Raw genomic sequence first — 17263 nt, forward strand, 5'->3', positions numbered from 1 at the left:
GCTCGCCTTAGTAAAAGACACTCGGATAAAATGTAACAGAATAATTGAAAACTCTTTGTAAGGCGTTAATCTGGTACGCTGGTTCTCCAGGGATCAACAAGGGTTCTTCTAAAGATGTTTTAGAACCGATTGGTGACCTTTAGTTTATATTTCAGATAGTTAGTTATAAGTAGAGTTACTACAAATTGTTTTGCTGATTTATGGTTGTGATTTATGAGCATAGACTTCCAGTTTTAGATGTGCTTTTTCTACTGATCAGTTTGGATATATAAAAGTTCTTCATGAAAAAATAGGAGTCAGTAACAAGAAAACTTAATGAGACAAGATCTGCATGATCTGAGAATGTTTAATGTTAATTTATTATGTTGTTTTTGCTTGTAGCATAGCTATTATTGTGGTAATTAGCATTTTTAGTACTTAATCAGATTAGATAATAACTGCAAGTTTTCATGTTGTACATTCTAATGTTTTTGGAAGTGATTTTAAATATATAATGTCTCTGTTTTAGAATAATGTAAGATTGATACAAGAAGAGAGAGGAAGAAGATAGGAAGAGAGAAATGAGATTAAATCAGAGTGGAGGAAAATAGGAACACTGATGGAAAGAACGGTTGTCAAGAAGGCAGAAAAATGTACTTAGAGTATTAATAAAGTTCAAGTGATAAAGCGTTGACATGATTTAAGTGATAAACTAACGAATTGAGTAATGTAGTGTGTGAAGTTTGCTATGTAAAACAGAGTGGCTATATACTCAGGTTTGAGTTGAGAAGTCCAATTGTCTGAGGATATAACCTCTTTCTGAGTCTCTGCACTGAACATGAGTTTCACTGCACTACCCTAGCTGTGTCAGAATGAAAAGGCAGATTAGTTGTACTTTTTTCTGGTGTTTTAAAAATTTCTGTTCTGCACATAATATATCCTCTTCTCCTCTTATTTTATCCAGACCTCTGGATACCGGGGCTGATGGCTCTTCAGACACAGAAGGCCTTGAAGAAACCAGAGATGATCTCATGTTAGCTGACTTACTGACCGGAGTTAACTCACCTTATAGGAGCAAACAATATACTTGCACATCAACTACAACCATACACATAATGTAGTTATACACACTTTATGTAAGTTTATACATGCTCATGCTGCACTACACACACAATCGCTTGCATTCATGTCAAGGGGATTTCCAATTCTGTGCTTTTTTTTGAACATGTTTAACACCTTTTCACCTCACATCACCACAACCCATTTTCTTGTCCCAAACAGGCTGTATGCACAGCTCCACTTCTTCCTGAACCTCAGCAGCTCCTTTGTTTCCTGCCTTTCATTACTGGACAAGCTGATTAATCCAGGTGTGTCTGGCCTCAGTAACCAGCCAGACACACCTGGATTAATCAGCTTGTCCAGTAATGAAAGGCAGGAAACAAAGGAGCTGCTGAGGTTCAGGAAGTAGTGGAGCTGTGCTTATAGCCCATTAGTGGGAGAAATGAATCTGCTACTTAGAGATGCACAGGCCCCTGGTGCGGCCAGTTGACAGTAAGAAACGTATATCATCCTTTACCTGCAGGCTTGACCGCTACTTCTTTTTGATGTTAACGCAGAAAAAAAAACTTTTTCTCATAGGTATGTAGATGTGAACAGAAACAAACGTATTTGATGCACTTTTTTGAAAAGGTGGGGGAACTCTGTCTCCACAGACAGCCACAGCTAAATGTTTGTATTTACTATTTTTTCTTTTCCTCATGTCACTCTCCCCTTAGGAGGCAGCAGAGCTCTTTGGGCACCACAAAATTGGAAAGCCCTGCTAACCACCCTTGACCCCTCCACTCCCACTCACACCACTTTGCCCCAACCCAGAGACACAGTTCTAGTTTTCTATTAACACTATTGATGTATTAATTGTATTAATCTTATGATATTCTAAAAATGTGGAGAGGCACATTCCTGGCTTTTACACTTGATTTTTGTTGTTTAAATATTAATAAATATGTAAAAATAAATGAAACCATTACTGTCCCCGTTTCCTAAATTCATCTTGATGAGATGTATTGATTTTTTTTTTTATCCACGAGCAAGAAATGTCCCCAGATTTGATTTCAGAAATCTGGTCACCTTATATATTTTCATTAATATTGTCTTCATTAGCTTATACAGCTAATTGTACTGACATGGAGCTAAACCAGTGACAGCAGCTAGATGACGAGGAGCACCGGAAAAACTAAGTGAAGTTGCTCATAGTGGGTGGAAATTTGACTCCAGTAAGAGTAGTGATACTGCGATAGACCGCCGACCTGTCCAGGGTGTACCTCGCCTCTCGCCCATTGACAGCTGGAGATAGGCACCAGCACCCCTCGCGACACTAGCAGGGATAAGTGTGTCGGAAAATGGATGGATGGATGAGTAGTGATATTTTTTAATAATATTAGTCAGTAAAAGTAAATATTAGTCAGTAAAAGTAAAACATACAGGGCAGTAAAACTACTCCTAAAAGTAAATTTTGTTCAAAACGTTACTCCCATAAAGGTAACTAGTTACTACGCACCTCTTCTTCTGCATTCATAATTTTATTGTTTTTCACAGTTCTTCACATTTTAGAGTTGTTTCGTTTGTAAATAACCACATGTGTAGTTGTGCCTTCTACATTTTTGTCTAAAGTTGTGAAAAACTCCAAGGGTTCTTTCTGTTTCTCTCCCTGTCAGCCTACTGAGGGGCCCCCACAGCTCTTCTGAACAGGTTTCTTGAACGGCAGAAATCTTCATGCTAGCTTTGATAAGGTAGATATGTTAGCATGCAGATCTTAACAGTAAGCAAGTTACCACATGTTAGCTCTGAAAGAATAAAATGTAAGGGCTGCAATCTTGAAAATGATAAGGCCCTTTGTATTCAATGAACAGGCAAAAGTACACATGAACTTATTACTCTCAGCTGGATATGCAGTGGAAAACTAAAACGGCTTTCTTTCTGAAAATGGGTAATGAGTTAACAGTTTCTGAAAGCACGTAAGCTCGGACTGAGTGGATTTCTAGGAAGCTGTTTAATCACAGGGATAAATTATATTATAAAATGTGAATTGTCATGGTTTAGTTATAGTCTGGCCTTTTTTGTCAGTTTTCAGTTCCTCCTCCTCCTCTCACTCAGCTTACCCTTCACTCCCCCAGCTATCAGTCTCACCTGTTGGACATTAATTAGTCAGAACTCACTCCACCTGGCTACACAGGGGCGATGTGGCACAGAGGTTAGGGAGTTCGTCTTGCAAATGCTGGTTCGATCCCCCGCACTGACTGTCTCTGTCGTTGTGTCCTTGAGCAAGACATTTCACCCGCATTGCCTGCTGCCGGTGGTCAGAGGGCCCGGTGACGCCAGTGCATGGCAGCCTCTGTCAGCCTGCCCCAGGGCAGCTGTAGCTACTAACATAGCTCACCACCGTCAGGGTGTGAATGTGTGTGTGAATGGGTGAATAACTAAGACTATAGTGTGAAGCGCTTTGGAGGTCGTCAAGACTAGTTAAAGCACTATACAAGTACAAGCCATTTACCATTTACATAAACCTCCCTCAGTCCTCTTTTCCCTGCCGGTTCGTCATCAGACTCCACTGTCAACCTGGTTTGACTGCTGCTGCTGGATGTTTCCTGTCTTACCTCGGAGTCTCGTGTTAGGCCTCTGCTCACTGCTGGACTAATCTGCCACCTCTCTGCTTCAAGCCTCTGCTAAGCTGTTGGATTTACCTGTCTCACCTGTGCTCCAGCTACAGGATTATTCTGCCACCTCTCTGCTTCAGCTGCCTCTGCCTACTGTTGGATTTACCTCATCTGTGCTTCTGCTGCTGGATAATCCTGCCTTCTCACAGTTTCAGTGAGGCCTCTGCCAGCTGTTGGGTCTCCTGCCTCCTCTGTGCTCCAGCAGTCGTGGCATCAAGAACTCTCCGATGTTCCAGCTTGGTTACAGACTCTGGTTCACTTCATTACTACCCATCCCTCTTTCAATTCAATCCTCAAAAAGCTTTGTGTGTGGCATGTGTTCGGGTTCACATAACAAATCGTGACATGAATGATATTGTTAGTCAGCAAACATTCAGACAGTTAAAACTATCATCTAACTAAACAACATTTATGTACAGTAAGTGTTCTATTTGACTGGTTGCTTATAAAATATAAAACCTTTTTCTGGCTTGCCTCTGGATTTGTTATCCTGGTCAAACGCATGATATCCAACAAAAAGATAGCATAAACAGAGTGCCATCTTTGGGTACACTGTGGACTTTTGACAAAGATACTACAGTGTTGCTCGTGGAAATGTCTCATACCAGCACAGAAGAAAACAATAATCACATCTCTTACCTGTGGTTATGCTCCAAGTAGTCACATATGCTCCCAAATACAACAAGGCTTTTATAAGGGTCATGGTAACACACTAAAATCCTTTGCAACAGTATTGTTGGTCTTTCACCTGACCTGAAAAGAAGCTCCTCTGTCTTTGAGCTGTTCAGACTGAGAGCTGTTTCTCTGTAGCGGGGCAGAGAGCGTGGGAGCTGCAGTGGGGTGGAGCTGGGGACCATTCAGGGTTCCGCCTGCTGCGTGTTGATACTTTCCACATGTCTGCCTGCACATAGGGGCTCAGTCTGAATTCCTCCCTAAGTGTTGAAGAGCATGAATGCCTTCTGACTAATGCAGCACATTCATGGGAGTATTGGGAAACTGAGTTTCAGTAAATTTTATGTCTGAAGATTACTAAGAGATGACAAAACAGTATAGGCAGAGACAATCGGAATGGCATGCACCCAAATTAAAGCAAGTTGTTCCTCTTAGTGATTCTTTTGTATGACTAAAGCTTAAGCTCTTGTTGCCTTGACAACTGAGAATCTTTTTTTTGCTTGGCCCAGATCAAGCTCTCTATAAACAACTGTTTCCACAGAAGTTGTTCATTTTGTTCACAATGAATTCAATAACATTTCAGATTCCCAATAGAACATTTTCTATCATTTATATGTTGGTGTGATGTTTAACGCAAAACAATGTGCAGTTTTCGTATTTGGCCGGTTTGTGTTCAGTTAATAGCAAACTTCAAAAAAGGTTTGTATGCCAAGTCAGAAATGAACTTTAGAGTAGAACAATATTGCTTGTATAATTTCTTCACTGCTCTGTAGCTTCGAGGTACAGAAAAATCTTGAACTAACATCCCTTCAAACATCACACTCCTGAACGAGTTCAAATGTTCCCACCAAAGACGTTTTTATAAGGCCATTCATGAACTTACCAATGAAGCTTACATGGAATTCTTCTCTTCACACCATAGAGTAACATATTATCCTTAAAAACATACACTCCAACTGCTCATCTGCAAAACCACAAATAACACTCACAATAACTTCTCCAGAACTGATTTAGACACAAATAAAGAACATGGGTGACATTTCTGAAGAGTGTCATCAGTCTGACTCCAGAAGGAACCAAACCGTGTCTTTAGGCGGATAAAGAGGTCATATGTGAGGTGGCTCTTTCTGAACCGTGGTTCTGCCATTTATAAACTGGCTCCAGACAATAAGCAATTTCTACTTGGACTGAATCTATCTTTCTGCTACTAGGTTATGGACAAACAAACTACAGTCTGTTATGATCTGCTTGTATCCATTCGCCATCATGTGTAATGCTTGTACCTCATAAAATGTGTGTCCTGAGCCTTTTGAAGTTTAGATGGCACAGCAGTCGTTGAACCTACATATATCCAAAATAGAAAAATCTGTGTAAAGACAGCTAATATGAATCCCCTTACATATTTCAACATGTGACTTTCAGTCATCCTGACCGCTGCAGCAATGAGCATTTCCTAACCCCGGCCTCACACTGACTACGGTCTGGGTTACGCTCCAGATCCAGTTCTGGCTTGCCGCAATCCCACACTCACACTGCTCCTACGGAAATTGCGGCCCCGGCTGCGACAACGGCTCTTGTGAGAACAGACGTTTATGTGGTTGTTTCTGTTGCTATCCCTCATAAATGAATAAAAAACAGCCATGGTTTTAGTTTTTTAGGGCAAACCCATAACCTGTGCACATAAATATCCTATTTCATCCTCCAAAAGCCCCTCTGTTTCCTACTGTTTCTGTGTTGCCATTTTTGTTTACACTAGTCAAGTCAGTGTAAGTCGGTGCGGGTGATTTTATTTTGAAATTGATGGAAATCCAACTTTATCCTGTCTAGCACCAGACATGTCCTGTTTGGCTTATAAAATTCGAAAGCTTGATCCGGGGACCGCTGCGGCATCCTGTCAAACTTCCTTCTTGCGCAATTTTTTGTGGCTGATGTGAGTGGACATATAAATTTTTAGTGATTTGGGTTCCTTGTGGTGCCGTAACCGTATCTGCACCGTATTCAGTGTAAGCCCGGCGTTAGACTCCGACTGCTCATCCCTGTCTCTTGGAACCACCTACTTTGGTGGCATTTTTTAAAATGTTTCTGGGGGCGGGTTATGCCTTTACACCAGGGTGAGTTACACTTTATGCACCAAGGGATTTTCTGATGCAGCTGCTTGTAGTTTCAACTGTGTGGTGTTCGTAGAAATTGTTTTTGGCCAAATTTCTGATGTTTCTGTGGATACCACACACGTCTGTGTTCAACTAAGGGAACTTATAGTCCCTAAAAAAAGTCTTGTCACTTATCCATTTTGTAGAAACAACAGCTCATAACCAGTGGCGTCTCTGGCATCATAAAAAAACTCAACACCTATTAGCAGAAACACATTTTTTGTGATGCATACAACCTGACTCTGATCAAATTAAACAGATAAATTAGCATAAACAAACACACTAGAAAAAATTATCTTATATAAGCTATATGTAATTTCATTTTTATACACAAAATTAGAAATAAAATCTCACTCATATTGTTCATTTGTTGAACAGAAAAGTTACAACCAACACTAGATTAATATTTGCTTTTAGTTTACATCTTTCTATGTTTTTTTTTGTTTACATTTTCCTACATTTTATTCCAACTGTTTTTTTACTTGCTTTTGTTCTGTTTTTATTTTCCAATGTTTTAATCATGTAAAGCACTTTGCATTGTTCTTGTTCTGCTTTACAAATAAATTTTCTTTGCCTAGATGGTCGCACGCTATCCGGCAGAACACGTAACACTTGCAATTCCAGTATTTTGATTGGACGATCCGAGCTTGGGCCCATAGGATTTTTGCCCCACGGAGGTCTACTGAGAGCGTGTTGGGTATTCACACTGCAATTTCAGATGTTCGTTTTCAACATCTCTCAAGAGGATTTATCCTACTGAGCTTGTCAGTTTTCTGGCAGACTTATATATATATATATAGACACAAATGTTTTAGAATTTTATTGGTAAGTTGAATCGGTCTTTTTTACAATATTGCTCTATAAAGAATGATCATGTCCCACTGATTATTGCAAACATAGTGCTCCACAGCAACATCTGGTGGGGCCTGGCCTCAAGTACAGAGACGGCACAGCTTAAAACCTTATTTGTAATTAATTCTCATATAAGAGCTAAAACCCTCCCAAATTATGTTCAATCTACTAAAATAAATTTGCTTTACTGAAGAAAGATTGGCTGCACAGTGGCGCAGTGGGTAGCACTGTTGCCTTGCAGCAAGAAGGATTTTTTAAGGATTTTAAGCCCAGGTCTGCCGGACCTGGACTTATTAAAAACATGATGTAGAGCAATCTTTCTCATCTACAAAACAAACATTTGTTCCTGCTTTCAAAACTCCCTTTGGGTTCCTCAGTCTCATTAGAACTGATGGATAGTAGGTTGATTCAGCCACTCTAGCTCATCTTTTCAGTGCTCCTCTAGTTTAACTCAGTGACAACAGTTTCTAACCAGAATGTACGACTAAGTAAAGAGCAGTTAAGAACAAACAGAAGTTTTGAGTTATCTGAAAAGTCAAAACTTCATTAAAAGTCTTCTGCTGGGATTATAGAAATGGCTTTCATACTTGGCAAGAAAAATAAAGTGCCATGAAGTGTTTTGGAAAGATGTTTTAGAATTTTATAAGAACATAGGAGTGAAAAGCCATTCTAGTTCCCAACTGATTACTCTTCTGGGAAGCAAACTGATGTTTTGTTGTTTGCAGAGCTGACTAGCACCACCATGACTTTCACAAGGACTGTTTTATTAGTCCATAAACATGTAGCATGTGGATGGACTAAACAACAAATCTGTTTCTGATCTGTGCTCTGCTGATCCAAGTACATTCCTGGGGGAGCTTACGAAGGCCTCAGGGAAGGCAGATTTTAACTGTGTACAGAAACTTAGGGGGAAAAAAAACATCACTGTTTATGCTTTGCCAAAGCTAATATCTTATGAGAAAGGCTTGATTTGTGGTGAAATACTCCCCGTAGGAATTTCAGTTTCCTCTTATCATCGTGCTGTCTGATAAGACCATAAGATTTAAGGGAAGTACATAATCAGACTCATCTTGTCATGCCGTCAGATGCATTTCATTCACACATCTGACTCACTGATGTGCTGACTGGACATAAACCTACACTTTTGTTTATTTCAGTTCATCTTTATGTAACCAGCGAACCTCCCACAATCCTCACTGGGACTTACAGATGGAGTCATACAAAAGGTCTACTCCAGCTATTGTTTGCTTATCCAGATTGCACAAGTATTATTGTAGTATTCAGTGCAGAATAATGTTTGTGTGCATTGACCCTTTCCTCGTGCATGGTTTGAAAAATTGTTAAACAGAGGTTCTGCAAAGAAGTTTTTTCTGCAGCTCTTCAAAGGTTAAAGAAACATTGCTTCCTTCCAACAGGAGAAAACCAATATAGTTCCAATAATTCTGTTATATTATTACAAATGTGCAAATACTGTGTGGGAAATCCTACAAACATCCCTTTGGCTTTCAGACACATCTACTCCTTTACATGATTAACTATATTGTCAAGAGCATTACCTCATCTTTTTAAATGATTGAATTTAGCTGTTTCAACCACTTCTATGGTCCAATAGGTATATAAAATCCAGAACCTCCAGTTAAGCCTAAAATTATTCATACCCCTCTCACATTTAGCAAATTTAGGCAATTTTTTTACTGACGATTTGCAGGGGAGTCAAAAATAAAGGCAGCGCCCCATGAAAACCACCTTAGGCGGGGTCCTTGGCAACAAGGCTTCAGTCAATCGTTCCCTGCGAGGTTTTTTGATATCTCAAACTGTATCCTGGAATAGGTTAAACTGTGAAATATGCCTTTTTTTTACTCTCCCTGGGTGAATGGTTGTACTGGAACTGTAATTTCTCTCTGGGATTATTAAAGTATTTCTGATTCTGAATACATACTTAGGGTAATGGTAAGGGGGCCTTCTTGTGCTCACCCTAAAGGTAAATTCTAAAGCTAAAACCTTACAGAAACAAAGTTCTTGATTATTTATTCTTCTTTCTTTATTTATTTTTTGAAAATTATTTGACCTGAGGTCAAATCTCTTAATAATAACTCAAGTAAGGTAAAACTAAGGAACAATACAATATGTGAAGCACTTTTTAATGTAATACATGTTTGACTTTGTGCAATACAGAAATATGTTTTTTACCTTGTTCTGACTACATTTAATATGAGGTTTCTAGTTTTTCTTCAGATATAGACAACGTATTACAATCAAACCATATTTTCAGTTTGTTCATTTCTACAGTTACATTCTTTTGTATTTTGGTAAAAATTATCTCCAACACAGAAATTTTTTGTGTCATCAGCAAATAATACAAACTTCATTATTTCAGATATTTTGCAGATGTCATTTACATATAATATAAATAACTAAGGACCCAGCACTGGCCCATGAGGTACCCAACAATCAACATCCAAACTCTCAGAACACATCTCCCAGTTTAACATATTGTTGTCTGCCCGTTAAATAACTTTTAATCTACTTCAATTTAAGCCCCCTGATACAGTAATGTTCCAGTTTGTGTATCAGTAAATCCTGATTTATTTTGTCAAAAGCTTTCTTACTGACAACAAACACCCTAATAGCAATTTTCTTATTATCAATAGCAGAATAGCAGTTATCCCTTCATTAGATTCAAGTATGGCTAATGTTGTTGATCCTTTGTATCTGAATCCATATTGAATATCACATATTAAATTAGATTCTAAAAATGATTATAGTGTCCTATTAAACAGTTTTCCTCAGTATCTTATAGCAACGTCGTAGCAGAACTATAGTTTTATAGTTAGAAAATTGATGCTTATCTCCTTTTTGGTATGATGGGATTACTTTAGCTATCTTCATTTTGTTAGGAAAGGAACCAATTTGAAATGACAGAATACTGATATATTGTAGTGGTTTTAAAATTATCTCTATTGTATATGTTACCAAAGACATATCAATGCCATGTAAACAGAGGTGAAAGTAGTTTGAAATTCCTGCCGGTACTATTACTGAGTTTATGTTGAGATGTCTCTAACATCAGTGTTGACCTGAGACCTTAAATCAGTATGTGGTACATACTGCTCCAGACCTGGGTGTAAGACTTGAGAATAATCTTAACTTTGATGCACAGTTAAAATTTGTGGTTCGATCCAGCTTTTTCAAACTGAGACAGCTGACTAAAGATTTTAATCTATGCTTTAATTACAACTTGATTACTGCACTCCACTTTACTCTGGGCTTAATAAAACTCTAGTGGCTTGACTGCAGCTGCCCCAAAACGCTGCTGCTCTTCTTTTGACTGAAACCAGAAAATGAGAGCTGTCATACTCTGTGGTCTAGGATAGTAAAGAATTACAATAGTCCAGCCTTGAAGTAACAAATGCATGGACTAGTTTTTCAGCATCACTCCTGGACAGAATGTTTCTAATTTTGGCAATATTCCTGAGGTGAAAAAGGGAAACTATGGAAACCTGTTTAATATGGGATTTAAATGACATGTCTTGGTCACAAATAACACCAAGATGTTGTACTTTATTACCAGAGGCCAAGTTAATGCCATCCAGATAAAGTGATTGATTTTTCAGGACTCTGGTCCAAAGATTGCAACTTCTGTCTTGTCAGAAATTGTCAGGAAATTTAAAGTCATCCAGCTTTTGATGTCATCAAGACAGGGCAATTGAGTTTTATTTTAATGTGCTATATATATAATTTTGAGTTGAGAATTTGTTTTTAAAAGGGGCAAATAAGGTTGTTTTGCAAGCAGATGTTTTTCAAAAACAGCTCAACAACAAGACAATGGCTGTGTCTCATTCCGAATACTTCCGTCAGTGCACTGCTGATGTGCACTGACCACTTACTGCCGTATTGCCCACTTTCGATCATTAGTAGTGTTCCAAAAGGAACACTTTTGTTGAAACGCTTACCAGAAATTACGGGATGACGTGACGAACGCAATACACGTGAACGCAAATTTTCAGCCCGATTCACATCCAAGGAATTTAAACACCCCCAATTATCATTAATCTACGGGTTTGTTTATCAATTAAGGCCTATAACCTCATTTAGGACTGTGGCTGAATTTCATCAAGCCTCCATAAGGTCTGACAGTTTGCCCTCAGTTGCGACACCTGCAGCCCGCTCAGGGTCTCATGCTGCGTCTTTACACATGACCCACATGCGGATTGTTCGCCTCTTTTCAGCTCCATGCACTTCTAGACTAACCTGAATCTAGCCAAATGAATTTCGCTCCACCTAGCTCCACTCATCCACCTGGAACAGATCCATAGGAATGGCGTTTCAGAAGGCAGGACCTTATCAAAAATCCTTGCATATGATTGGATAAGCCACTTGTCTGTCATCTTTATCGATGTGCTATTTCAATCACTCACACCAAAGCCAACCCGTGACGCTGATGAGAGCGACGCAGGAACAAACAAAACAGAACAGCCAACAAAAGCCTTCAGAGGCGTTCTCTGTTGTTCTTTTAATGAAACAATATTAGGTTGTAGATTGGACAACACGGAAGAAATAGCAGCATCAGTGTTAACGCTTGCTTCCTCGATGCGAGCCGCCATTGTTGTCTGAATCAAAACAGTCTCACAGTCGCTTCTCCACTACGTCACATCTATGAAACTCCAGCCCTGCGTCCTGATTGGCTGGACAATAAAATTGGTTGAAGAAATCATTCTCTATGGAAGATGTCCCAGATGGATGTGAGTGAAGCTAGGCGGAGCGAAATTAATCTGGCTCGTCAGGTTACTTCTAGACTGTTACAGTTTCTAACCTTTGTTATTAGCTTTCACAGTGACATGTTTCTCATCTCAGTCTCTGCCCTGTCCAAACATTAATAGCTCCTCTATAGCACAGGACATACTAGTTGGTAATTACCCACTAGCATTACCCACTAAAGGTTGACTTTGAAGTTGTTCTCTGAGCACATTTTGTTTGTGGTCGGAGCGGAAGGAATGATTACTTTTTGGTTTGCTTTCAGGACACTAATAGCCTTAAAGGCTGAAGCCGATAGGTTATACCAATTTTAAGTATATGCGCAGCTTTTCAATCTCTTCACCTCACTGGTTTACAGTGACAGTAGAAAAAAAAAACGGTATTTGGTAAATAACTGTCCTGTCCCTGAATAATTTATGCTACCGTGTTGAGGTGGACAGATTTTTTTTGTTCTTTTTCCATTGGTGCGCTGTGCACAAGGAATAAACAGTGGGAACATATGCATAAAAGGGACTGTCCCTCCTTTAGAGGGAAGAGGAGGAATGAGGGGTCTGAGCTGAAACCTCGATGTTGCAAGTCCCTCAAAATGCCCTTTGAAAGTATGTATCTAAATTACATGTGACTTAATTATGCACACCTGAATCAAGTGCAAGGTGACGGATCAACCCACCGCAGCACCACGCATTCTAAGTTGTTAAGATTGAACAAAATAGCATGAAACACAACTACTAACCTTCCTATTGATTTTATTTGGGACATTTTGCTACGGGCGGAAGGACATAAAACATAATGACACCTGTTTTGAAGGCTGGATGCTGATAAGATCTCCTTGTTCCGAGGAAAGGGATAGGAGAAGAGAAGTAAGGAAGCACAGAAACACAACACATATAGTTCAGAAACAATGCAGAATTAATACAAACAAAACTTATAAACAGATTAAGTTGTGTTTCAGACTGCTTCTGGGTAGCGTATCTATTTCCTGATCCAACGCACAGCAGTGACTGGTTCTGAATATAGGCTTTATAGCTGCCAGCGGCTCTTGCCTGTACTACGTTCCAGCCTAAATTCTTTTATCAATAGCCAGTACTGAACCATATCGGCTTACTTATCCCTGCATGTTAGTCATTAGATGTTGCTCTTACTTTTTTATAGTATCAATCATTTCTTTTTCTGTTACAGCTGTAAGGAACATGTGGGTTTTTATCTATTAATTTATGAAACTCTTTAGCAATGCTAGATGAATCTAACCTTACTCTAGCCATATGGATTTCGCTCCGCCTCGGTCGCTTCTCCACTACGTCACATCTAGGAAACTCCAGCCCTGCATCCTGATTGGCTAGACAATAAAATTGGTTGGAGAAATCACTCTCTATGGGAGAGGTCCCAGATGGATGTGAGTGGAGCTAGGCAGAGCGATATCAATCTGGCTAGAGTCAGGTTAAGATGAATCAGGGATGTCTTTGGATTATTCGGATTTACATTTTTTAGAGCTGTTAGCTATCTCATATATGTTTAAAATGTTGAATGTTGAACAATTGGGGTAGTCTAATTTATTTGGGCTGTTTTTTATTATGCTATTTAGAATATTCCATGTTTGCTTTATATTATATTCATTTTCACCTAATAGTTCCTTTATAATATTTTCTCATACAAAACCTTAAAATACTATATATATATATATATATATATATATATATATATATATATATATATATATATATATATATATAGATAGATAGATAGATAGATAGATAGATAGATAGATAGATAGATAGATAGATAGATAGATAGATAGATAGATAGATAGATAGATTCTGCTTCTTAAGTTTTCAGTCTTAATACGTTTTTATAGTGTATTTTTTCTATTTAAAGGCTACTGGAGGACATTAGGGCCCATTTTTCTCACTCTACTGATTTCTACTGTTCTCCAGTTTTGCATTGCATTACATTGAAATGACTGACGGCTCACCCGCTATTACCATCTAATGTAGAACAGATTACTGGATCAATGTGTGCTTCTGTGCTTTTTTGTCTGTCTTATTGTGTCTCTGCTGTGTCTTCTGTAACCCCAGTCGGTCGAGGCAGATGACCGTTCATACTGAGCCTGGTTCTGCCGGAGGTTTTCCTTCCCGTTAATGGGGAGTTTTTCTTTCCACTGTCGCTTCGTGCTTGCTCAGTATGAGGGATTGCTGCAAAGCCATGGACAATGCAGACGACTCTCCCTGTGGCTCTACGCTTTCCTAGGAGTGAATGCTGTTTGTCGGGACTTTGAAGCAATCAACTGGTTCCCTTATAAAGGACATTTTAATATGATTGAATTTGACTTTGTAAAGTGCCTCAAGATGACATGTTTCATGAATTGGCGCTATATAAATAAAAATGAATTGAATTGAATTTTGTAATCTTTTTGTTATCCAGGGACAGTTATTTTACTTTTTGTATTTGTTAAACATTTTTACTGGACAGTGTTTAGTATACAGCATCATAAAAGACTCATATGCTATATTAATGTTATTACTTAGATTGATATCATCCCAATTGAGAACCTCAAACTATCAACAGATCCTTTCAGATGGGATGTCTCTTCTGATGGAGATTGTCAGACCCCAATCTCCATCTTCCAAGATTTGAGCCATTCGAGCCATACACCTGACACCCCCAATCGACATTTTATATGCACACGTCGGGTGCAGATGGCTTTGCCCGAAGTGAAGCCCTAAGAGTGGTCTTACGCAATGTTTGATGAATGGGGGTATATATTTGAGTATGAAACAGACAAGCTCCGACTTTACCAGCTCGACCCTGAACAGATACTCTCACCGATATTCTCTCTGTGTAAAAAACACTGACATATCAGGACCAGCCTCTAGAACCAACCCTCTTCTAAGACCCCGCTCTCCTCTCTAATCTAAAGATAGAAATTTTAAAGCCTTCTCAAAAAAAAACTATGTGTATCCATGTGGATATAAACAGCGTGCAAAAAATATTAAGAAATGATTGTTGTTGGTGTGTACAGAAACCTCAGGATTAGGTGTGTGTGTGTGTGTGTGTGTGTGTGTGTGTGTGTGTGTGTGTGTGTGTGTGTGTGTGTGTGTGTGAGAGAGAGAGAGAGAGAGAGAGAGAGAGAGAGAGAGAGAGAGAGAGAGAGAAAGAAAATAAAATGAACAATAAAACTTGTGTAACTTGGTTAAAATGTAAAATGTATTCATTTATATATTAACCATGTTTATATTGAAGAGCCAAAAAACTTATTTTGGCATGAAAACAGATATTTACACATTGCGTAAACATTGTGGAGTTATAATTAATGATTTAGCATCCTTGGCACAAAGGAATGTATTCGGGGCATATGGTGCAGTGGCTGTGCCATTCCCTGATGCATCTTCGCATATTACGTCTGTGCTCCATCTCCCACACAACCTCCCTTCCCTAGGGTTAGATAATCCAGTATGTCAACAGATGTGGGGGCAGTTTTTCTGAACTGGGTATCTGAGACAGCTTTTAACAGGTTCATGTATTGGAAGCTGATGACCGTTTGTCAATCATAAAGGATTACTGCAGATGAGACACTAGAGCCAAAAACAGCAGTACTAAAAACTAACCAGAATCAGTGGAGAACCCATGACAAATGTGGCAGACCACTGTCAAAGGTGACACCTTTTATTAAAGTTTATACAGAACAAACTGTGTATTGTAACATATCTCTATTAGACCCAGTGTTAACCTCATCAATAGTTTTAGTACAGTCTGTTGGATCAGACCACATATATGGCTCAAGGTCCACTTTCCGTGTACCTAAATGAGCTGAGGTGTCTCCTTGGACCTGTCTATGATTCACAACTGTTACTTCCTATTTACCACTTCTGGTAGATGCTGACCTCAGCAGACCTAGATGACCCAAAAGTGTGGCAGCTTTGGAAATGCTCCAACCCAGTTATCAAGCCTTGAAACTTAGCCCCAATCAAACACAATCAGATGCTTACACAAGCCCATTTTTACCTGTTTATATCGTATCAAACTGGGGGACAACTGTTAGCTTGCTGCCGATGTATCAGGCCCACTGACAGTTGCCATGACGAAAAGATAGTATTCACTTCCTCTGTGGTCACAGTGCCTGATCAGTTGTTTTATCTGCAATCATAAGCATCAGGCTCAGATATCCAAAGAAACTGAAGAAACATTTAAAGAAGGCAGCCTTTGGGCTGGACTGCTCTTTACACCAATCTCTGCTGATACAATAAAAAAAAAATAAAAAAAACGGGAGATGGGTAATTTCAGCCCAATGCAAAAAATGTATGTGTCTATATTTAATTTTTTATTTTTTTTTTACATATTTTTGGCAAAGAGAAAGTAAAAGCGCGATTTTGGTATGAATAGGTTGGTTATCCATCTACTGAACTCAAACAACCTCAAACAGACGTCAGAGGTAAAGCAGATCTGTCGCAGTCAGCCCACAAAACTGCAACTGAGAATTGAAGTACTGGCCCTTTAACAAATGGACAACTCCATTCAGAATAGTAGGGGAAACCATTTGGAAGCAAGCTGCGCCTATGGAAATTGGGGTAACATGCAAAGAGCAGCACCAATAAATCCAGAGGGTAAACATGCAGGGAGTGTGTGTGTGAGAGCAGGATCGTTTAGTGAATGGAAAAGAAGAACACAAGAGGAGGATAGACCGAGGTGGCGCTCCCGTTCATCTGAATGGATACGTCTTGTTGCAGGGTCTGAGCCGCTCTCCGTTAGGTTTACAAAAATCACAACATTGAAGGAAAAAATAATTTCATTCCAAAATAAAATCAAAATTAAAACCACTTCTCAGGGCAAGTTCTACCGTGGTTTGCTCTTTAATTGGCTGCTGCTTTTTCCCTCTCTGACAAGGTAAAGCAAACAAACAAAACATTTAAACATTTGAAAACATTTGAAAATCAAAAACAGTTTTATTCTACACAAAATATGGTGACTTCTGTAGCGGACGCGGAGAGTTTTCAAATTAAGCTACTTCAATGTATTTTTTTTTTTTACAAAGTAAGTACATCCTCTTTGTCTTTACAACCTATCTATCTGTGTCAGAAAGAACAACCTTTAATAACCTCGCTCTACACGGTGAAGGTAGATTTGCAGACTAAAGAGGAAATTGTGAGT

General features: G+C 39.0%; 1 protein-coding gene across 1 annotated transcript in view; it reads right to left on the reverse strand.

Annotated features, from left to right (window-relative positions):
- The window catches only part of LOC105915589 (tissue factor), a 42696-nt gene extending 38195 nt beyond the window's left edge, over positions 1 to 4501 (reverse strand). Inside the window, exon 1 of the mRNA XM_036137822.1 lies at positions 4332 to 4501. Coding sequence (XP_035993715.1) covers positions 4332 to 4395 — 64 coding nt within the window. The 5' untranslated portion in view covers positions 4396 to 4501. The remainder of the gene's footprint in view (positions 1 to 4331) is intronic.
- Positions 4502 to 17263: the final 12762 nt, after the last annotated feature.

This window comes from Fundulus heteroclitus, chromosome 6, assembly GCF_011125445.2.
Source record: "Fundulus heteroclitus isolate FHET01 chromosome 6, MU-UCD_Fhet_4.1, whole genome shotgun sequence".
NCBI lineage: Eukaryota > Metazoa > Chordata > Actinopteri > Cyprinodontiformes > Fundulidae > Fundulus > Fundulus heteroclitus.